The sequence below is a fragment of the Neopelma chrysocephalum genome, unplaced genomic scaffold (assembly GCF_003984885.1).
Source record: "Neopelma chrysocephalum unplaced genomic scaffold, ASM398488v2 Primary Assembly neopelma1_147, whole genome shotgun sequence".
Lineage (NCBI taxonomy): Eukaryota > Metazoa > Chordata > Aves > Passeriformes > Pipridae > Neopelma > Neopelma chrysocephalum.
Window position 1 is genome coordinate 2,321,255 of NW_020897809.1, and position 23,295 is coordinate 2,344,549.

The 23,295-nt window shown below is 46.5% G+C and overlaps 1 protein-coding gene across 1 annotated transcript in view; it reads left to right on the forward strand.

Moving 5' to 3' along the window:
* The window catches only part of NT5DC2 (5'-nucleotidase domain containing 2), a 25,495-nt gene extending 2,267 nt beyond the window's left edge, over positions 1-23,228 (forward strand). The window contains exons 2-14 of the mRNA XM_027700704.1: positions 5,128-5,312; positions 6,111-6,185; positions 7,835-7,890; positions 9,071-9,164; positions 12,686-12,814; positions 15,685-15,745; positions 16,390-16,492; positions 16,973-17,074; positions 18,460-18,541; positions 21,509-21,595; positions 21,965-22,105; positions 22,328-22,392; positions 22,872-23,228. Of these exons, the coding sequence (XP_027556505.1) occupies positions 5,128-5,312; positions 6,111-6,185; positions 7,835-7,890; positions 9,071-9,164; positions 12,686-12,814; positions 15,685-15,745; positions 16,390-16,492; positions 16,973-17,074; positions 18,460-18,541; positions 21,509-21,595; positions 21,965-22,105; positions 22,328-22,392; positions 22,872-23,133 (1,442 nt within the window). The 3' untranslated portion in view covers positions 23,134-23,228. The remainder of the gene's footprint in view (positions 1-5,127; positions 5,313-6,110; positions 6,186-7,834; positions 7,891-9,070; positions 9,165-12,685; positions 12,815-15,684; positions 15,746-16,389; positions 16,493-16,972; positions 17,075-18,459; positions 18,542-21,508; positions 21,596-21,964; positions 22,106-22,327; positions 22,393-22,871) is intronic.
* Positions 23,229-23,295: the final 67 nt, after the last annotated feature.

The window sequence follows — 23,295 nt, forward strand, 5'->3', positions numbered from 1 at the left end:
GCACCAAAAGTTCTCAACTTTGTCTAAACATGTCTGTGCTCTGTCAGGCTCGAGGGGGGTGATGGAAATGCCAGAACAACATTGCTATACAAAAGGTGTCATTGAGATAAAATCTCCCCTTAGCACTGGCTCAGGAGAAGCCAATTCTCTTCATCAGCCTTTGCAACATTGACTCTTAGGATCAGATTTTGTTACCTGTAAAAATTTGAGGCTACTACTTCCATTTAATGTGCTTTTTTTTCTTTTCTCTGGTAAAAGGAAAAGTACAATCTCATTTATCACAGGGGTTGCTGTTGAGCAAGACTCGCTGTTTGCTGATCTGATAAGTGTTCAGGAAGGCCAATAAGCTCTCTTATTAAGCTTTGAAGTTTTGCAGTCTAGGAAAATCCAATCCTGAAACTCAATGGGACTGCCGAGCCAGTGAGGATTTAGGTGTAAGCAAGTGTGTTCGGCTTTTTAAGGTCTTTCAAACCTGTAAACATGGCTACAATAACTCAGCTTTCCTAAAGAACCTTTACAATAACTGCAGACTTATTGCATGACAAGCTTGAGTACAGTTGAATGTGAGAACAGCCAGAACTGGAAAAGTGACCAGTTGCTGACTTCCTAATCCTGCTTTCTTAATGTAACCGTTTTTTCTTGCAAAGAACTATTATAACATTTGTCTAGTGCCTTTTTGCATTTTTAAGATGACATTTTGTAATGACATGGTATTTTTTAATATTGCCTTTAGTTTGTGTAGATTTCATTGGCAAGAAATCCCAAAATATTTAGTCATAATGGCATGAATTCAAGACTGTGCTCTAAAGTAATTTTCAGCACTCTTTTAACATGCTTCCTCTGTCACTTAGGGTTCTTTAAGTAATATTTTCCTCTTCCTATCCTATTGGTAGAAGTAGCTACTTCGGCTGGTTGGAGTGCTTTGCAGGAAATGGCACAAAACAACACTTCAAAGGGATAAAGAGGTTCTTGGAAAGGAGGAGAACTGGCAGTTTGTCTTTAGAAAGCAAGACAGTGTGAGCAAGGGAAACTTTTTAATTCATTGAGAGTATGGAGGATGGTGGCCATCTGCTTTCAGTATCCTTTTCCTTGCTTGTCTTACAAAGAAATTAGTGCAGATTTCTGCCGTATTGGACCTGTGTGAGTACAAAGGGTGTGAGAGATGGGTGTGAGTTGCCTTGTTGATGTATTATTCTTCACTAACATGCTCGGTCTGAAGCTGAGAGAAAAGGAGCATTTCCTGCAGGATGCTCTTGGTACCCTGGGAGCTCAGAAAAGCAGGAGACGTGCTTTGCATCTCCTGTCCAGAGTGTTTGTCACATCAGAAGGGGCCATATGGTGTCTGTAGTCGTTGCTCACAGTTAATTACCTGCTTTTGTTTCCATCTCTGCTCTCCTGTTGGGGATCGAGTGTTATTGCTTTCTAACAATGTGGGTTATTGCCTGGGAAGAGGCACTTGTGCTCTGGTGAAGATAGTCAATTTAAGCAGCTGTTCAGGTTCTCACAGTGGTGAAATGAAGGGGATGTTACGTTTACCTTGCATTTACACCCAGGTGTAAAAGATGCACGAGATCAAACACGCTTTCTTGTGGTCTGCCTTTGTTGCAGAGTTTCATCATGTGCCCTGGACATGCAGACACTTCCTTTCAAACCGTCAGAGCTGCAAACCAGAGCGAATTGTGCAAGTGAGCAGATTCCTGGGGCTGCATCTGTTGCAGGAGCTGCTTTTCCCCCACTGCCCTCAGATGTGCTCACGCCGGTTCTCCCTTCAGTCACACTTCCTGGGTGAAGTGCTGAGTAGAGAGTGACTAACTGTGATATTGTCTGCCTTTCCAGCTAGGACCCAGATGGAAAGAGTAGTTGGGATTATTATTCTTTTTTAATATCCAAAACTGTTTTTCATTTTTGTCTTGTGGTGCTGTTTTCTTTTCCTTGCTGTAATTTTTCATATCTGTCCAGCAATCAGTTATGGTGTCTTGGCAGAGGAAAAGCAGAAGCAGTCGTTCTTGAAAAATGGCATCTTCATGAGCTTCTGGAGGGTGTCTGTTTGTTTTGATTTGACAATTGCCAGGAAATCTGAGACAAAGATCCCTGGCAGATTACGTGCGGAATGTCAGCAGAGCAGCAGCGCCCAAGTCTGCAGCCCAGGACTTGATTAAGCACTCGGGATTGGTAACCACCCAGGTGGTTATCTTGAAAAATAAAAAACAACAAACAAACAAGCAAAACACCACAAAAAAGCAAACACAAACCAAACCCAAACCCACACTTAAACCAAGCTTCTTGAAACCTGGCTTAGTAAACCCCAGGCAAGTCTGGGGGTTTGTATTGAAGCTGATTTTGCCTGCGCTCCCAGCTCCTGTCTCTGCCCTGTGGTAGCTGGAACCTGCATGGAGGCTGGATGAGCTTAAAGAGGAGGTGGACACCTGCTGCTCTGGTGAGGGGGATGCTCCAAATGGACATTCATACTGAGCCAAATGTGCAGCATGAATCCCTAGACTGAAACCTGGAGCTTTCCTTCTTTCTAGGAGATCAGTGACCTTGAAATTACTGCAATTTAATATGCAGGGTGATGGTGTGGTCAGAGCAAGCTGCCAGTTGGTTTGGTGACAGTGATGTGTAACAGGAAACACAGCAGGGAGATGTGTGGTGCTCCAGGGACTGTGTGTAGGGAACATGTGTGTGAGGCAATGGGGGTAAAGCATTTTGGCTATTCCTTTTCAGCCCTTATGAGGTAAGAGAGAACATGCTGTGTAAGTCAGTGATAAAATGTCTGAGTGGGGTAAAAGGACCGGGGCAAGAGGCTGTCAGAGCACAGAGAGGCTCTGTATGTTAGAGGCTGGCAAGGAGGAGCATTACTTCATCCAGTGGGTCTGAATGTGCTTCATAAATCATGCTGGGGCACAGTTACTGCTTATCTTCTGATCACAGATAGGACTTGCTTGGTGAAGCTCACACTACCCTGTCCTTGATACAAACTCCTACCACTCCCTTGGCTTTTCCTAATGGGGTTTTTGCAAAAGTTGTGGCTGACGTGTGATTGAATCCAGAAGGTTCTTACGTCTTCTGTGAAAGAAGAGGTTGGTTTCAGGCAATGGTATTTTGTGCTGCTCTCACACTATCAAACTGTGTTGTCCTGAATCTGTTAGCAAAAGGGGAATGTTGGAAGAGCTTGACCTCTGTGTAGGGATGCTGTAGCAGCGAGTGCATTTGTTGCACAAAGGTTTTTCATTAGAAGAGGAAAGCCCTGCACATTTGCTCTGAGATGTGATTGGGGTTGTATCATCATTTACCTTGTGAGGAGAAAACATAACACCCTGCAAATCCCAGCATATGCTTAGAAAAAGGTCTTCCCACAAGTTATTTGGAGGTGAGGACAGGAAGTGGAGCTCTGTTTGTTTATGGTGCAAAGAGCATTTATGATGAAAGGATGAAAGTTGTGATCATCTGAATCCTATTTACATTTCCCATCGTTTAAAATCCCGGTGGAAAATACTCAGATTGTATCCACTCTCTTCAGCCTCTTCCAGGAACTTTGCCACCATCAGAGCCACTCAAAGAGAGCTTTTGTTCCCAAAGTGTAGCCAGTAAGTCAGTCCTGCCTTAATACACTGCTTTCTTTTCTAGTGATTCCTCTCCAGTTGATCTGGTGAATTGCATTTGAAGGCCAAATGAAGTGAGTTAGGAGAGAGGGATGGCTGTGTTTTGTAACATACCCATTTGTTTTCTCCTGAAAAATAAATATTGTGATATATTTGGATCCTGTTACTTGGGTCACCTCTCTGAATTAGTGCTTACAAATGTATGTTGAACTTTTACCTCAATACCATTATAATTCCAGACAAAGTCTTTATTGGGAATGGCTGGTATCTCTTTCTAATAATGTATTTTTTGTCCTACATTCAGATGAAACTTGATTTTATAGCAAAGAAGCACTAAAGAACCAGCACAGGGATTCTTGCTAAAAGCTAAAAGTTAAGGTAGGAAAGGAAAAAAACCCCTACCCACTGGTGCTGTGTAGGACCTGGAAAATGTGTGGACTTTCCTATCATTCAAAGAGCAAATTACCCTTCTTTGAGGAGGGAGGAAATGTCTCCTTCCCCTCTGTCCCTCAGTGTGGTTGTGACTAGGCAACTGCCACAGGGAACTATTTTTATTGCTGACTCTCATCTTGCAATGGACAGCTCTTGTGGAATGGGAAGCCTGGGAAGGGTTTGTTCCTGCCTCTCCCACTGTAGTGGAGCTAAAGCTCTCCTCTCTGGACTAGCTCTGGAAAGGGATATACAGGGAGTTGAGCTGCTTGGTCACTTAACCCCATTTTCCCAGTGGTCTGGGGAGCGAAGTGTTATTCCCAAGCATCTTGAACGGTAACCCTGTTTTGACAAACCACAGGCAAGGGCTGAGCTGTTTCCACAGCTGTTTATCAGAGGAAAGCAGGTAACTTGTTGCTATCAGTATTAGTGCTCCAAGAGCCTGTGGGGTTTTTTTACGTGTTGTTGGTGTTTGTACAAAACCTTGTTTTATCCTCTTAATCAATAAAAAAAAATTAAAAAGCCCTAATGGCACTTGCAGCATTTCTCTGCGAAGTCTGGCTGCTTCTGAGAGAAACAAAAAATGCCAAAAGACAAACCTCAGAGTTTCTCATTTGGAGTAATCTCAATTTCCCAGAGAGGAGAGTTGGGCTGCTTGCTTGCTGAGTTCTGAGTGAGGGGTGTGTGTTTTCCTGGTGATGTATCACAGCCACCTCTCACGTTTTGAGCCCACTGAAACTGCAGCTGCGCTCAGCCAGAAACCTGACACTCCAGAACCTCGGCTCTGCTTTGCTTCATGGAGGCCAGAGACCAGGGGACATTGTTTTGCAGCTTCCTGACACAAAAGGTCGGTCTTACTGTGCAAGTAGATAGAGAGCATCATCTCCAGATGCAGCCAGAGGTTTGCCAGAGGTTTCACAGTGTGTTTTTTCACGGGGAGGATTATTTGAGTTAACAGCAGCAGCCTTTGGCAGAGCTCTGTGCTCCTTTGCTGCTGCTGTGTGTTATTTCCAGCTGCTGTCAGGTCAAGGACAAAAAGTCTAAATTTCAGTGATCCTCTCAGTTTCTCCAACCTCTCCCCTTTCCCTTCTCTTAGATCTCCTTCCACCAGGAGTCTGCAATCTCCTCAACCCTGCCGCTATCTACGCTAACAATGAGATCAGCCTGGGAGATGTGGAGATCTATGGCTTCGACTACGATTACACGTTAGCACAGTATTCTAATTTACTACACTCCATGATTTTCAACACTGCCAGAGACATCCTAATAGAACAATTCAAGGTAATGAAAGAATTTCCACTCGATTAAACTTGCTGCTGTCTTTGCTGTGCCCCAGATGTGCTTGTGCACGCATTGTGCACGTGTCGATTACTTGTTTTATTGAGATAAATTTCATGTTTCACAATGTCTGATTGCAGAAAACTTTCTCTGTCCATGGAATTCATTTCCTTTGAGACAATTTACCGTGCTGTACATTCCTGAGGTTTTATAAATATGGAGTGGGAGCCTTAGTCTAGAAAAGGTCTGGTCAGTTTTACTCAACTATGGAAATTATACCTATGGAGTTGCTGGTTCGAGGTACACACGGTGGATAAACATGAACCATGGGCCAACATCGGAGCTGTACAGGATGTGTACAGCTTGTACATGTGCAAGTTGATGTGGATGACACTTTACAGCATGTCCCAGAGCAGACACCCTGTTTGCAATAGGTGACTGCTCTGTGTGGTTTTTTCTCATCATGTTTTTCTGTTTAGAGGGGCTCTGCAGTGCCAATCTGTGCCAAATATATGCACTGAGTGGAGCTTGGCAGAAGTGTCCTCACTGCCTCAGTGAATCTGATTTTTTCACTAGTGTCCCCTACATGAGAGAAATTAGTTTTGGGGATCCTGATCCTTTATGTCTCTCTTTATTCATCCCCTTTCTCTGTTGAAGGGGCAAAATGAAGCACACCTGTTCCTTGGTCAGTTTATGCCTGGGGTGAGATGACTAGTAGGACTAAGCCAGCTCAACAGGTGACATGATTTTGTTGATTATCCAGTCCTTATGCTCTAAGGATGTTGCTATTTGTCTTCCCAGTATCCAGAAGGGCTTGCAAAGTATGACTACATTCCAGGGTTTGCCATTCGTGGACTTCACTACGATGTACAAAAGGTAAGCTGTACAAAGTTCACTCTCCTGGGCTTTGTCTTCCATTGTTATGTTTTTAGTGGAAATACTTTCTGTCATTCCTTGCAGTAACATCTATCACCAAATTACCAGTGAGTCCGCATGGCTGTGCTTTTCCTTGCATGGGTTCTTCCCAAGGGAAAGATGTCTTTTTTGCTTGCCTGGCCTCTGGCAGAATGGGACATTTTAGCAAAGGCCTCTGGTAAACACCCTTGCCAATTTAAAAGTCATTTAAATCCACAGGCTAATTAATTGAAAACTGAGCTTGTTTGTGTGATGGTTTCTGTCTTTCAGGAAATTTAAACAAAACTCAATCTTGCATCTACAAGTACTTGCCAGGAGCAGAGGCATAATGCCTTACTCTAATAATAGAAATGACTTGTCAGAAGAATGCTTTAGGAAGCCTTCCCCACCCCCCACCCCAAATAATAGAACTGCCTGGAATAAGATCCAGGCTACTTGAGATGCATGCTTCTTAGGAGCACAGGCAGCAAAGTGCAGGCAGTAGCTTTAACCCTTTTCAGTGCTTTGGACTGATTCCCTGAAAGCCTCACGCCCAGCGATGCCACGCTGGCTGCTGCAGCCAGCCACTCAGGTGGGAGCACAGCGAAGTTGTTTCACTGTAGTAGCTTTTTCTTGTGCCTCTGGCTTTACAAAGTAAGAGGTAGATGTATGGGAAACAGAAGGTTCTTTCTCTGTTTAAATCTCTGGCCAGTATATCAGAGAAAGACAGGTGAGTGGCCTGGCAAAGCACAGGGCCCTTTGAGGGAGTAGAAGGTGAGGACCCTTTTCTCAGGATCAGAGTTTGCAAAACACCCAAAAATCTGGGTAGTGCCAGTCTAAGTAAAACTTCAGTATATGTGCCTGCACTCCACAAATTACTGGAGGTCTGCCCACGGTGTAACAAGCTGCACTGATATGGTTTCCTGATGAAAGAAGTTTGATGTGTGTTCTTATGCAAGATGCAGAGTGATGTGGGTTTAGTGTGAGGCTGCTTTCCATGCCCTAGGACCTGTGTTACAGCTTCAGAATGATGGATGGAGGAGAAGGGATGACTCATGAATAGGGGAGTCTGATACCCAAAATGCAAAGAAAGCTCTAATGTTACCAGCCTGGTGTGCTCCTGAACATCTTTGCTTTAGTGTCTCCTGGGGAGGGGGTGAAGTGAGAGGAGAGCTCTTGTGTGAAGAAAATGTTTGGGCACAGCTGTGCTCTAACCCAAAACTTACCCACTTAGTTCTGCTTAAGATAAATGTCAGGAGAAATGGATCTCTTGTGCACACAAAGCTCCTTTGGAATGTGTGTGCTCCTGAAAGGGAGATAAGAAGAGGCTGTCTTGAGTCACAGGAGCATTTTTCCCCCTGCATCTGTGTCCACAAACTGGAGTGTAACAGACTTTGGCTCATAGAAAAATGGTCTTTTGCCAGAGAGGCCAGTAAAAAGTCACCATAAGAGTAACTGTGTGTAAAAGTAGCTGGAGAGTAAGTGCTACCCAAAGTACACAGATGTGGGATGTTCATATTGAATTTTATTTTCTAAATGTCATTTGTGTGGAACTTTAAACTTTAAAAGGTTTCAGTGTAAGCTCTAACAGTAACCCAATTCTAACAGTAAATATCTATCCCTTATCACAGAGTCTTCTCATGAAGATCGATGCTTTCCATTATGTGCAGCTGGGGACGGCATATAGGTCTGTCAGTTCTGAAAATCATTTTCTAAATGCCCATGTATGCAAAGGTAGATTTCTGCATCTGAATGTATGTTCATGGCATATGTTGGTTTTTTTTGGTTTGGTTGGGTTTTTTTTCTGAGCAGGGCACAGTCTTGTCTGGCTTATCCTGTTTGTGCTTGCTTCAAATGCTTACCTGGCATATAATTGCAGGGAGTTATTTTTTCTCAAGCATTTCAAGCCAAGTGTGGGTGGGAAGATCTGGATCTTTTTGTAATGGTTAATGACACATCTGGTCACGTACTCTGTGAGGTGTCAGGACTGGGTGAGCACCTGGGAGCAGACAGTGCCACTAGGAAAGGATTCCTCAGCACGTGGTTCACACACAGGCCTGTCTTCTCCAGGAGTGTATCCCAGCACTGCTCTGCTGAGCCTGGATGTGCAAATTACATCTTAAAGCAATGCAGACTTGTCAATAAAGTAATAATGCATCGGAATTGGGCTCGCTTTAAGGCCTGCTTGTCCTATTTTTCATTCTCCTTTGTTGTTCTCCAAGGAGAGCTGGGTGTGCTTTGGAATAAGTGGCTGAAACAGTGCAGAGGAAACTTTTCTTCAAAGAGTTGTGAAACTGGAGACTGGGAAAACACTTTGTCCAAAGAGGAGAGGGTTGGTGTGTAAAAAGTCGTAATTTATAGATATCAGCAGCAAAGCTCCTGTAAATCCTATGTTGTATTTCCTGAGCATGGAAGGCAGTGTGGGTTTTTTATTTGATCTCTGCCCTTCTGCTGTTAAGCTTCAGTTACAGTAAACACTCTAAGAATATTAAGAAGGGAGTTTCATAATCAGAGAGAATTGGCTTCTTTGAGTGCCAGCTTGGGGGGTGGGGGAAGCAGGGGGTTTGTACTGCCTCATATTTTACTTCAGTGTCATAAAGAGATTTTTAGTGAAAAAAGAAGTCTCTGGCTGGATTCTCTGCTGGAATGTGGATAAAGCCCCTTAATTAACTTGAAGGAGCAAACCAGATATCTGAAGAATGTCTTGGGAAGATTTTATGTGAATCTTAAGAGCTATCAGGCTCTTTGTCTCTTTTGTGCAAGGGGAATTTTTGAGTTTAGAAAAAAGCCCATTTTTCCCATATTCTCGTTCTGTGCAGTTTCTAGACTGGGCATTACTGACAAACTGTTGTTTTGTTTGTGTCTAGAGGGCTCAAACCCGTGCCTGATGAAGAGGTAATCGAACTCTATGGTGGGACGCAACACATCCCCCTGTACCAGATGAGTGACTTCTATGGCAAGGTATTGTAAGCCCTTGGCTGCTGTGATGCAGCAGCAGCAGCTCTTTAACAGCTTGGAAAACAGAGTGAATTATAGGTACATGTAAACGACTCCAGCCTCCCTTGGAAAGGCTCAGTCCCTAGTGAGCTGCAGTGTGTGTTTTTGTTCTAGTGGGAATATGCCCCAGAGGTTATTTAGCAGTTTAGCATCTGAGAGACATCTGCAAAGTTGTCCTAAACACCAGGGCTATTGGCCTAGAGCTGAATGGCTTTGAAGACTGATAGGGAGATGTTCTCTGCTTCTTCCTTGGCCGAATCTGTCTCCCAAGCTACCAGGGCAGCCTGCACTGAGCTGTGCAGGAGGGGGTCTGTGTGTAGCAGCAGGGTGCTGTTATACCTTCCTCTCTTTGCCTTTGGGTAGGATTTTTTTCTTTCATGAAAGGGATGCCCCTCCACACCCCTTCAAGCCTCCTCAGTAGACATTATTCATAGCATTGGTATCCAGGAGTGTTGAGGATAGTAAGGTACTGATGTTCTGTCTGCAGGAGCTGTAGGAATCCTCTGGTTGCTAAACTAGAGGAAGTCAGGAGAGATTTTTCTTCCTCGAGTGTCTGGTGTGGTGCAGTGGGCAAGCAGGGCCTTCACATCCCTTTCCCTCAGAACTGCTTTGTCTCTTGCCCTTTGTTGCCCTAAGGGAAGCTGGAAGGAGAAGGGCACACTTCCTCTGGTAATACCCCTGTGAGCCTGCTGTGTGAAGTCTGCAGCAAGGCCACTTCTTGATTTCTCTCTCTTGGGAACAATTAATCTGAGTGTTTGTTTTCTGGATAAGTATATACTCTGTTTATAGCTCAGTGATGTTTCCAGCTTTGAAATAGAATGTTTCTGTTTAGAATTCGATATCTGTCTGTAAGCTGCACTCTGTTATCCTCCTGCTGTGCAACTCTGCTCACTCCTGGCAAACTTGAGATGATTTCACCTTTCTTTTTAAATAATAGTAAACATGAGATCTTCGAGTTGTGGCTTTCTGTAGGACCAAGTGCTCATGCCAAGGTGCCTTTCAGTGCTGCTTTGTATGTACCAGGTGCTTTCTTCTTTCCTGCAGCTGGTATTGAAAAATTCAGTATAACATTTGGCCACAGATATAGGGATAGCAACTTATTCTTTGTGAAGAGGTGAATCTCCTCTCCTAGTAATGTCATGAACCCCATGAACTAATAGGTGGATCCCAAAGAGAACGAAAGTATTCTCAACTGAAGACATTTGCATCCAGCAATGTCTGCTCAGCCTGTGCCACTGACACATTAGTGGGAGAGCATCTGGGTTAAGATGACTGCTGGTGTGGAGTGAGCCTTTGGCAGGTATCCTGGATCTTGTCCTCTGCAGTCTGTCATGCTGATGTTGCTGTGTGGGTGACAGGAAGGTCTCACAGGTCACTGATTCCAGGCAGCAAGGCATAAGACAGGAGGGACTGATGCAGCTGAAGTGTGTGAGTACTCTCCCTTGAGGGTTTTCTTGATTCTCTGTTAGCAGGAGTGGACAGCTTCTGGTAGCCCAACACCTGCAGTAGGTGGGCACAGATCTTGCCAGGGTTAGACACTGCAGCTGCTTTGGCTTTCACTGGCAGAACACATGATGGCCTGTGGTGAAGGTGGAGAACTCGTGGCTGTTGTGGAAAAACAATATGTAGCATTCTAAAAATGTAGTCCAGTTTTCATCCTGACTTGTGTCACTGTGTCTGCCTGAGGAAGTCAGGGCCACTAAAGGGAATAGTGGGAGGCTGGACTTGTAGGTAAACCACACAAGGCACAAAAATGAAATTGAAGTTTACAAGGTAAATCTTTGCTGTTAACACTGAATATTTAACTGTCCCCAGGACAGGCCATTGCTCTGCTGTACTCTGCTAAATCCCATACCTAGTTATTTCGGTAGGAACTGCCTGTGTTTGTCACTCTTGCTTCTTTCCCAGCATCCTTCAACAGGAAAAAGGGTGAAGGCTGTTTTCAGGAAATTTTATTTTTGCTAGTAGGAGAAATGTTCCCTTAGCAACCAGGCATCAAAATGGACAGAAGTGTTGAAAGGATTCAGTGAGTATCCCTGAGCAGCACCACCCTGTGTGGTGTGGCCCTTTGTGTTCTCTTCTGCTCTAGGTCAAGTTGTCCTATGAGTGGAAACTGTATAACCCTCAGCAGATCAGCATTTTTGGGTAACACACCTCGGGCAAAATGCTGTTTGTTGTTCCTTTGCCCTTTTCACATTGTCTTTCTTGACCCCAGTTTGTGTTGCCCCAGTATTGCCTCAGTCCACCCTTACCTGACCAGATGAGATGGGAGGTGTTCTGTTGTTACATCTTGGCACGACAGGGCCACGCATTTCTCATTAAGGCAGCACGTTCCCTGTCAGCATCTACCATCTGTACCTTCTGTGACCTTTTGGACGCTGCTTTCATGTCTCTCTCTCACATAGTTGTAATAAATGCTTTCTGATGTGGGCCAGTGTTATCCTAGAGAGTTGAACTGCCCAACTGTCAGTCCTGGATTGCTCAAAGCTCACATGCACAGACATGATGTAACTGGATTGCCAGGGCACCGCTGGTGACCAGTTCATTAGGAGGTCTGTGCACTTCCCAAATTGTTTTCCATATACAAGACCTTGGCAACTGTCTCCCTGTCTGATCTGGAACTTTTGTCAATGGAAGATGAAAAAATTGATGCCAGGTTCATCTTGCCAGAGAGACTCACCATTGTCCTCTGCACGGGTGGTACATACAGAATAAACAAGTTCATTTTATTGGCAGGCCTCCAAGGTTGCCTTTGGCCTGCTGATAGATTTGTAATTGATAGGCAATAACAATAGCAAATGTATGAGAGAGCTGCACCCTTGCCTAATGCAAGGGGAGTTATTCTTTGCTCAAGATTTAATTGTCCATTTCTGCTTGGCTGCTGGGTGGGCTGAAGTCCTTTTTCCTCTTTGTGCCCACTCTGGGTTTTCTGTAGTGACTCAAGGGCAGACAGGCATTGACAAATGGCTTGTTAGAGTGATTCTTACATTGCCCTGTGAAACCTCACTGGGATATGGTTTCAGCAGCTAAGGTGCCATGTGTCCAGTATCAAAGCCTGGTTTAGGTGAGCAATGAGGCATCTTCAGCAAGGCCCATGGCTGCTTCTGTAGCAGTGTTGTCTTTTGGCACCTGTATTAATGCCAGGAGGCCAGGTGGGAAGCAGAGGGCATGGGGTTGAAATCAGTGTCTTGGACTGACTCCCCGCTTCCTCCACTTTCACCCCATGGTGTTAATGACGCTGGGTTTGTTTAATGATTTATGTGAAAGAGAAGCCTCTCTCTTGTCAAGTGTTAAAGCACTAGCTTAGTGTTTTAGTGTAGAAGAGAGGGCTGCTTGCTGAGTGGTTGGGACTTTCCACGCTCATGTTTTTGTTAGCCTGGAATGTCTTCCAGATGGTACTGGGTCATATTAGTCTGTTTGTTGGCTTTGAAATTTTTTTAAAGTATTTTTGTGTTTAATTGTCTCTTTAATTTTTTGCTTTCCAGGGCCCATCACTTAAGCAGTTTATGGACATTTTTTCTCTTCCTGAGATGACACTGCTCTCTTCAGTCATTGATTACTTCATAACTCATGGCATTGAGTTTGACCAGGTGCATCTCTACAAGGACATATCTGTAAGTAAAATGTCAACTGTCCCACAGCTCATATCACACCAGAGCTGTGAGCTTTGCAGCACCCAAACCCAAAGGGCTGGTACTGAGCAGCCTGATATGACAGCACTGTTGTCCCTTTAGATCCAAGCATTACCAGGGAATATTCAAAGCTGTGTTTTCAGGACGTGTTTGGTTTCTATCTCTGCTACAGAGTTGGTGTTGCTGTACACTATCTTGTGCAGGAGTGCCTAGGCTGGGTAGGTTGAAGGTCCTTCCATGGGAAATAAGTCACAAAGCTTGTGTAAAAGTTGTCGGGTTCCGCAGACTTTTAAAATGTGTTTTCATCTTAGTATCTCATTTTCAAAGAAGCTTGGTCTGATCATGTACCAAACAGCTTACTTTATACAGTGATTGTTGTGAAACAACTCTCCTTGCCTGCTCTGAGAATCCACCTCTTCCATTTGCAGCTGCAGAGTAGTCTGATCCTTTGGGAATGTTTTCCAGAGGGTGACTGTTGCTTTCACGAGTCATTTACTCCAAGGTGCTAAGTGGCACTTGAAAGGGCTGTGTGGGATTATCAGCATTGTTAGGCGAGACTGTCTGACTTCTTAGCTACTGCTGCAGACAAGATGTAAGTGCTTGAGATTGCTGCTCTGGGTGACTTATGCTGACAGACAACACATCTTCCAAGCCCTATTGCATTCCTTTTGCCATGGAGAAGGGTTTTTGATTTGTGCCTTATGGGAAGCTTAGGCTCATCCACTGGCTGTTCAGTCCTGTTAAGGAAATGGAGTTCCACGTCTGTGCTGCTGCTTTTGTGATAAGGATCCACCTGTCAGCGGGGCTGCAGCCCAGGATTGCAGCTTGTATTCTGACCTTCTGTCGGTGCCTGATAGCAGCGTGCCAGCCCATTTCCCACAAGACCTTAACATGGTTCTGGGGTGTTGGTTGTTTTTGCTCTCGGAGTGGGGAAAATGGGAAGAGGGGATAGAGCTGAATCCTGAGGCTTTTTGTGAAGAGTGTCTTCTGAACCTTCTTTTGAGGTCAAAATGGACGTGTTTCTAATTGAAATCTAGAGAACGGGGGGGGGAGGGGGGCGATTGCCACAGCCTAATACAGGGCAAATGGTGTCCTCAAGCCCTCAGACTTCTTTTGGACACGAGTGCAGAGACCCCTCTGTGCCTACAGACAGGTGTCCCAGAGAACTTGCACAGCCTCAGCTTTTAGTACAGCACTGGCTCACAGTGGGTTAAGACGTGTCTAAACCTGACACCCTTCTGTACCTCTCAGTGGTACTGCTGATGCAGGGCTGTGTGTTTGGAGAAGTGCTGCAGACACTGTGCTGAGTCAAAAGGGCAGACCTTGAGGCAGTGGAAAGGCTGACATGTAATCCAGGTAGTCCTGTCACACCAGTTTGGTCGCTTCATATATTAAAGTAAGAATGCACAGTTTACCCTGCTTCCCTTTGGAGGAGTTTTTTGGAGCCCTGTTTGACACCTCCCAAGGCTACCAAGATTTTACCTGCAAGAACCTTATAGATCTTCCTTTTCTTTTTTTCCCCTTCTTTTGGTTTTTAAGTGGTGAGGGTTTAGGGAAAGAGCAGGCTTGGATTTCTTTCTCCTCTGCAAAGGTAGTTTTGACACAAATTCAAAGCATTGCTTGCTTTTAGTGCCAGTGCTGCTTAAGAGAAAGTTGTTTCCTTGTTAGAGCTCTTGCTCTTTGTTCAGATTCTTTCCAATAAGGCAATGAGATGTGACCTCTGCCTTTTTACCATTCAAGTCCACATGGTGGAAATTGACTCCTAAAACTTCACTTTGAAGTGGTAATGCCTCCTCCTCCATCATCCCCATCTAAGCTATAGACTCAGGTTCACTCGCAGCTTTGCAGGAAATGACTTTTGGGGTCATGAGCAGGTTTCAGCAGCACTACCAGGTGACTGTGTGGTGGTGTGGGCAAGTGTGGAGTGATGTCAGTGGCCCGTGTGGGACTCCAGTCTGTAAGGGCAACTCCCAAAGGGGCACACAGAGTGTAACAGGGATTTAAAGGTCCTGGGGAAAGGCAGCATTTGTTTACCTCTGTAAATTTTCAGGGATGAAAATAGTACTGTTAAAACAAGCATTTGCATGTGCAAACACTGCAAACTGTGTTGCTGCTCTGGAAATGGTTTTGTGTGTCTTGAGTATCTCATTGGATGGAGACTTGGGTGGAATCTCAGTTGGGTGTGTCCAAAAATGTGTTGCATCTTGGCCTCTGGCCTGGAAAATAGAGGATATTTGGATGCCCTTGACAACATCTGTTTTAACTTGCCTCCCTCCCAGCTGTGTTTTGTGCCACCCTCCTATGGAAGCTTCTGCTCTGCCTGTGCTCACTGGCCACCCAGGGCCAGGAGCTGTGGTCCCCCTTGGCTTATAGGGAGCATTTTGGAATCAAAAGCTCTCCTCTGCTGCTGTTTGCCTCAGCCACACTCCTTTGGGTCACATTTGGCAGAGCTTCCATAGGTGTAGGGAGAAAGCAAAGCCTGCTGTGTCTGGGCCAGTACAGTTTTGGGATTATTCACTGGAGTTGCACAGTCTGTATTGCCTTGGTACCTGTGTGTTTACCTGTGCTGGTTTCCAGGAGCTGGAAGGAACTTGAGCTTTCATAGATTAGTTTTGAGGTTTTTCCCCCTTGTACTGCATTAGCTGAGCCAGCCACTGTGTTCTTCTTTTGGCACGTTGGTGAGCCTTGCTGGGCAAGCTTTGCTGCTTAGCACTGATGCGGCTTTTGTTCATTCAGCAGGGAGGGGATGGATCATTACTCTTGGTCGTCAGAGGTGACAGTAAGTTTGCATGCTGGGAAACAGGAATGCCGTATGTAAAACTGAAACTTTTTTCCCCTGCCCTTTTCTTTAGGATGCAATTAGAGATGTTCATGTGAAAGGAGTGATGTACAAATGGATCGAAAAAGATATGGGTGAGTTAAATGGAGCTCTGGTGCCAAATCCATCTCATACTATGGGTGTTTTGGGTAAGATGGCTGTGTTGGCCCTACACAGTCACAGGAGTCAGGGGAACACAGAACTTACTGAAATACTTGATTGTGCCGTGCCTAGAGGCAGCTGAGGGTAGAGTGGCATTCGGAAACAAGTGGCATTTATGGGCAGGTGGAGGATCTATTTTATTGAAGGAAACAGTTACCTCATTGCTCATGTTTCTGTTTTCCTTCAGCTTGTAAATGAGGGATGATGGTCCTTGGCATGATGTGAACATGCAAAGGCACCATCTGGGAAAGGCTTCCTGGTCATTCAGGGGAAAGGAAGCTTCTGTGAGCAACATGGCCTGGAGTGGCCGTGCCTGTCCCTTGTGACAGTTTGGTATCAACCCTCTTTTTTACCAGGCTTTTCAGTTCCTCAGTCTTCTTCTTTAGATGGGATGGATGGGGATGAGGAAGGCCATTTTGTCACCATAGTGGTTCACTACCTGCCTGCCTGAGGTGGATCCAACTCAGACTTTTTGCATCCTTAGTGGCACAGGAGCTGGGTTGGGTTTGGTTTTATACAAATGTGATCATGACTTATGCCAAAATGTTCTGATTGCTACTGTTTCATTCTGATATAGAACAGTACATTCTGCATGGGGACGAAATCTATGCTGTGCTGAACCGCCTGGTGAACCACAAGAAGAAACTCTTCCTCATCACAAACAGTCCCTTTAGCTTTGTGTGAGTACCTTTACTGCACACCAAGGCTCAACAAGAGCTGTGCAGGGCAGTCCCTCTGGAAGTTGTATGGTGGAGGGTTTTGTGGCAATAGCCAGCAGAGCTCTCTGGGGACTGGTTGTGGTGAATGTTGCACCCCACAGTGCTCTCTGCAGCACTGACTCTCACTTGTTGAAGAAAATACAAGGCTGTGGCTGACCACAGCAGTACAGAGCTGACACTTTGTGGTACCTCTAGCAGTTCTTGCTGCATCACAGACTTCCCTGGACTTCTCATGGGAGAAGGAGAAAGGGTGGGACAGCTTGAAACAAAGTTGCATCAATACTCCAATGCAATGAGACAGCCCTGGGGGGTTCACAAATCTCTATGCTTTCTTCTCTGTTACTGAAAAGAGAATAAATTTAGGACAGACTGTTGTAAAGATGTGGTGTTGGGTGAAAAAGAGTACTGGATCTGTTAATTTTTCTGTTCCTTTGCCCTTAGGGACAAGGGAATGAAACACATGGTTGGCAAGAACTGGCGGGACCTATTCGACATGGTCATCGTGCAGGCTGACAAGCCCAACTTCTTCACTGACCGCAGGAAGTACGTGTCCAGGGGCTGTGCTGCTGCCTGTGGGGCCCCCTCCCTGGATAAACAGCTCCTTCTGCCTTCCAAAAGAGCAGTGGTTTGCTAAGCATAATGTAGGCTCAGTAGGCATCCAGCCTTCTTCTGCCCTCTCAGATTCTCTCTGGGAAGATGAAAATTGGCTACTCTGGGAATAAGTGGATGTGTAGAGCCAAGCAGAAACTGTGCTTCTAAAACTGGCTGTTTAATCCTCATGAGTTTTTTCATGGTCTGGGTTTAATTTAGATTTTTAGGGGTAACAATGTACTTAAATCATCAGAAAGAAGAGAGGAGTGGAATGGTATGCATGAGAGCTGCCCATTTCTTGGCTCTAGGTCTAGAGAGTGTGACAAAATCTTTCCTTTTCCTGTTCCCCACGCAATTATCTGTGTGGTTTGTTTTTTGAGGGTTTTGGGAGGGTTGTTTAGTTACTGGATACATACTGTTTGGTAATAGGCAGCTCTGGAAGCCTTTGTACGTGGCAGCTGGGTTTTGTGGTCAGTTAGGAGCTGCCAAGGGACACAGGCTGCTGTCCTCTCTTTGGATTCTTTGCTTTGGGAACTTGTGTCTGCTTTGTTGGTTCAACTTATGACTGACCAGAAATTACTGCCCTTGAGGAATCAGTCTATTCTTTCCTTTGTATGTATTTTCCTCTCCTATTTCCCAGGCCACTGTCACAAACAGGAGTAAACCTATGGAATGGTTTTATAAGCTGTTTTATAACCTAGTAAAGGTTTTCTTCATGGGCTGCAGGTGAAGTGTCTTTCAAACACAGCCTGGAGTAATGATGGTCCAGCCCTCTTGGAGATAAAACCTATGACTGTCTGGTGCCTAAGATCCATGCATGTAGTGGGTCATGGAAAGACATGGCAAGGCCTCAGGAATAGCAGGAGCCAGCTCGGATCAGCTGCTGAAATCAGCATGAGGACTGCTTTCCATCCACTCTGCAGACTTGCTGTATCCTATTAGGACATTCCACGGTCTTGGTTGGGCTGGGGCATAACCAGGTTGGAACAGGACACAAAGTCATTCAGGGCAAAGCCTTCTTGGCCTTTGCATTTCAGAGGGAGTCATTATTGTTACTATTTTCCTCCCCTCTGTATGTGAAAAGTAGAGTTGTCAGGGATTTTGGCATGAAATGGTTACAGCCAGTGGAAGCATTTTGAAAAGATATTTCCCTTTCACACTTTCTGTTCCCCTGAGAAAATAGTTTAGAAGGCCCAGAAGGTCACTTAGAGCTCATGTAGAGCTTTTATTTCGAGTTGTTACATAGGTAAACAAGTTTCCTGATTCAAATGTTCTGGTTGCTGGGTAACAATCACCTAAAATCAAAAGGAGTTGACATCTCCCCTTTTTTCCCCCAGACCTTTTCGAAAACTGGATGATAAAGGCTCACTGCAGTGGGACAAAATAAACCAGCTGGAGAAGGGAAAGATCTACAAAGAGGTAAAGTGAATGGGTGCATAAGGGGTGTGAACCGAGAGTCTGAAATGGTTGGGACTTACAACATGCCTGCAGTTTTGGAAATCACTGGGAAAGCCTGGAAATCACTGGAAAACAGGAAAATCTGCTTGGTCAGGGTGAGGGAAAATTATGGGCTCTTCTGTAGGGCACTTGTGCATGTTTGGTGTTTGCAAAGTGAAACCCAAAAGTCTGTGAGGAGAGCACGTGTAGTTAGAGGGTGTTTGGAAGAAGCCACGCTCTGGGCTCTGTGCTGGCTGGGGGCAGTGGCCTGGTAGGACACTGTCCCTCAGAATGCTTTCAGCATGGGCTTGGCATTAGGGATGGAGGGACAGGGACAAGGGGGAAAGGTGGAGCAGGGCCAGGTAACTTAAGGTGTGGGGTGCTTGTCTTTGTGCCCAAGGGAACCTGTGCTGAGTTATCTCTGCCAGGCTGGGTTTTTCCCAGCTGCTGCCCTGTTTGTGTGAGATGGGGTGGTAGGGAAACATCCTCTGCATGTGTAGCAGGGGTCAGTGAATGTCCCCTGCCCCCATGCACAGCAAAACCTTTACCCTGGGAGCTCTGGTCTGACATTGTCCAGCGTGGCCAATAGTGCTGTTTTCCCTCAGCTCTTCCGACGTCCTGCTCCTGAAACTGTTGTCCTGGAGATGCTCCCAGGAGTGTGGTAGTTCAGGCTAAGAAGGCACAGCTCTCTAAAATCTGATGTGTCTGCAGATATCTTCCACACCTCACTCCAAATTGTTCTCCATAAGGTTGGAAAAGGTGTACTTGGATAATAGAATAGAGAAACAAAAGTGATCAAACAGGGCACAAAGCCTGGCTCCCAACACGCCCCTTCCTGAAGGACCAGCATGTCCAGAGGATGAGCTGTTACTCTGGTGAACTTGCTGCCCGGGTTGTTGTCCTTGCAGCTGGTCTGTCCCCTGAGACAAGTTGCCTCTGGCTTTAGGACAGTTTGTTCTTGGTTATGTGAGCTCTCCAATCCCACGGGAAGAAACTGTTAGTGAGATTGCTGTCAAGTAGCCGGGACCTGACCTGTGGTAGAAAAGTGGGTCATGTCCTTGAGTAGTGCTGTTGGGAAGCCTCTGGCCTGTCCGGTGGGTCTGCCAAAGTGCTGGGATAGTGTCCCAGCCTCTGCCAGGAGCTGTGAGCTGGGAACATGCAAGTATAGCTCATTCCCAGTGGGTTAGCAGCTCCCTCAGGAGAAAAGGTGCACCTCAGCTTTTTCTTTCTAGAATTTATTGCTGAATTAAATCATGCTCTTGACCACCTACGTCTTGTGGCCACAGGTTGCTCACGCAAGTGAATGGTGCAGTGAGGAAGGGAAAAGATGAGGAAGGAGGGATGGAGTAGGATTTTGTTCTCCTCTCCAGTTCTCCCCCAATCATGATGTTCATCTGACTGCATTGAGGTTGTTGGGATGTGACAGAGAATGTATCCTGGTTGTAGCCCACCATGTCTCCAGGATTTTTCATTTCTTGGAGTGCCACAATATCCTTCTTTTTGTCAAGTGTTAGTGGCCGTGGACCTTGCTGTTCTGGTGGTGTTGCCATAGGCCCCTGAGCTGTTCCTGTCCCCTGGAGCATGGCTGTATGGCATTTATATGTCCCACGAATGGGCCATCAGGGGTTGGAGGTTTGCCCTGGGGACTGGGAAGTTCGAGTGATGCCCTTAGTCCCTCCATTCCGATAGATGTGGTGTTTTCTATGTGATACTTGTGTACTCCCATCCCTCCCCTGGTCTGCTGTCTCAGGAGGGAGGAGGACAGGACCCAGAGGTCATGGAACAGGTCTGTGGCTCCGTGGAGCTCCAAGCACAAGTTTCCTGCTGTCAGGTCCACTGCTGTTTGAGGTGACCAGAGCACAGCAAAAGGACTGTCCTCCCCCCAGGGCTGTGGTCCGTTTCCCTGCTGGGCCAGTGGAGTCCTGAGGAACCTTTATGCAAACAGCAGCAATAGTGTCTAAGAAATGAAGTCTGCTCAGCTCCAGTGATGCTGCAGCAGCAGAAGGCCCAGCACCCTGGTTCTGGGCACCCTTAGCCATACATACAGCAAGCTGCCAGTGCCCAAATGCTCCTGGCTGCTGTTGGAGCTGCCTTGTGCTTGGGGGTTTTCTACCCGGGCAGGTGCTGGCTCTCTCCTGGCACTGGCTGGAGGGATTGCTGCCAAGGGGCTGCAGGTTTGCACTGACTGCTTGGCATTGATGGAGCCTTTTTCTTTCCTAGTGGGTTTTGCTTCTGTTGTGGCTCATGTGGAAAACTTGTGTGGAAATGGAAGGGTAGTCCCTGAAGTGTCCTCTGTGTGTGGATGGATGTTTGGAAAGCCTTGAAAGCTGCTCGGTGCTGTGCTTGAGCTGGTGCTTTGGGGTTTGGTTTGTTTTACTTAGCTGTAAACCTGTGCAAGCTGCCTGGCTTTTTGGCTTGGTTAAACAATTTCTGAACATGTGGGTGTTGTTAATCTTTGGGGTTGGATGGTGCCTAGTGATGTAGAACAGCCTAAAGTGCTCCTGACTCTGAAAGCCTTGCATGATGGTGCTCACCCTCTCTCTGGTGCACCCTGTGCAGTGAAATCATTATCACCAGAGCTTAACAACTTCTAAACCCAAAACACATTGGAGTTCTTTCTGCCCATCCTCAGACTTTCTAATTTAGGTGTCTCATGACCTCTAAACTGCCTCTTCTTGTTGCCTTTTTAGTCCATGTTGTCCTTTTGACTTGCTGTTCCCTCAAATTGCCTGTTTGCAAAAACTCTTCCAAAGAGTTATTCTGTAGTCTGAGAAAAGCTGAGGAATGTACAGGGGGGTTGTCGCATAAGTGAAGTGAGGTAGGGAAGGACGGAAACCTTTGGGTGTAGATAGTGGAGGAGCTGGCAGGTTGATACTTCTGAGTGCTCAAAGCTGCATGTGGTAAGGTGGCCTGTAACCATGTTTCTCTCTGCACTCCTGTCCCTTGCAGGGTAACCTCTTTGATTTCCTGAGGCTGACGGGCTGGCGTGGGTCCAAAGTGCTCTACTTTGGTGACCATCTGTACAGTGACCTTGCGGTGAGTGAAATGTCTCTGCTCTCCAGTGAGGCGGGAGCAAGCCCGTGTGGCTGCTGTGGCTGCAGCTGGGTTGGAGATAAGGCAGGGCCTGGTCTGAGTGCTCAGATCTGTGCTGGGTGCTCTGCAGGGCACACTCAGGACACACCAGCTTCCCCATGCTCTGTCAGGCACAGGCAAGCACCACATTTCGAGGTGATTCACGTGGCTGATCCTGCTGGCCAGGAAATGGTTGTTACTGGCACAGGCCATGGATGGCTGTCCCCTGAGAATCCAAAATGGGAACAAGACCACTCTTCTAGGAACCAGGGTTGTGTTTGGCCTTCAGTCTTTATGTTGAACTCATGGTTGTTTTTTCTCTGTGACCTCCAGGACCTCATGCTGCGTCATGGCTGGAGGACTGGAGCCATCGTTCCTGAACTGGAGACGGAGATCCGGATCATAAACACAGAGCAGTACATGCACTCCCTGACCTGGCAGCAGGCTCTGACGGGGCTGCTGGAGAGAATGCAGGTAAACAGCTCCTGGCTGAGCAGGACAGGTAATGTGCTGCCTTCCGAGACTGCATTTTGGGCTTAGCATGGGAATGAGGGGATGTACCATCTTGCTTGGTTCTCAAAAATATCCTCCTCCTGGTGCAGTGGGCTCTGGGTTTGTGAGTTACAGTGGAAACTGGGGGGAGCTGAGGTGTGGCCTGCAGGAATGATGTATGTGGTTCTGCTGCTGTCTTTGCAGATGTATCAGGATGCAGAGTCGAAGCAAGTATTGCTGGAGTGGATGAAGGAACGACAGGAGATCAGGTGAGCATTGTCCGCCCTCCCTCATAAAGTCTCTCAGGGCCTCTCAGGCCTGTACTGGGTCTGTTCTGTAACCTGCTTTGGGGACAGTGGTGCTGCAGCTGTTGGACTCTGGTCCTCTCTGGTGTCACTTGCCTCGTGGAGAGGAGTGGGATGCAGCAGTGCAGTCCTGAGCCTGGGAGGCTGGACTGGATTGAAGGCAGAGTGAGAAAGGGGAGTGCTGGGAGGGGTTGGTGGGCTGTCTGCTACTGCAGCTCCTGGCACTGCCTGTAACAGGGAGGGTAACAAGGCAGAGTAAGAGTGCATTGAATACTCATCCCAGTCTCGTGTCACAGGGACTGGTCTGCATCCCAACCTGTAGAGGAGGGTACTTAGCGTGATCTAATGGTTCTAGGGCTGGGGTGGCCCAGGGCTAAGGATGTGGAGGGGAAAGAATTTGTGACCACAGTTTTATCTACAGAGCACCATCTCTTTCCTCTCAGGTCGCTGACGAAGAACCTGTTCAACCCGCAGTTTGGGAGCATCTTCCGCACCTTCCACAACCCCACGTACTTCTCTCGCCGGCTGGTGCGGTTCTCTGACATCTACATGGCCTCCATCAGCTGCCTGCTCAACTACGACGTGAACTTCACCTTTTACCCCCGGCGCACCCCCCTGCAGCACGAGGCCCCGCTCTGGATGGATCAGCTCTGCACGGGCTGCATGAAAACCCCCTTCCTGGAGGAGATGGTGCACATTCGGTGAGGGGCAGGTTCTGCAGGCAGCAGCACGGCCGGGCCTGTCATGGGGCCGCTCGGCGGCAGCACCTCTGTCCACCACTAAAGGGCGTTTGACACTTGCGTACATGTGTAGATGGTGTGTTTATTTTTTCCCTTCACTGGCTCCATCCCTTTCCCTGAGGTGCGT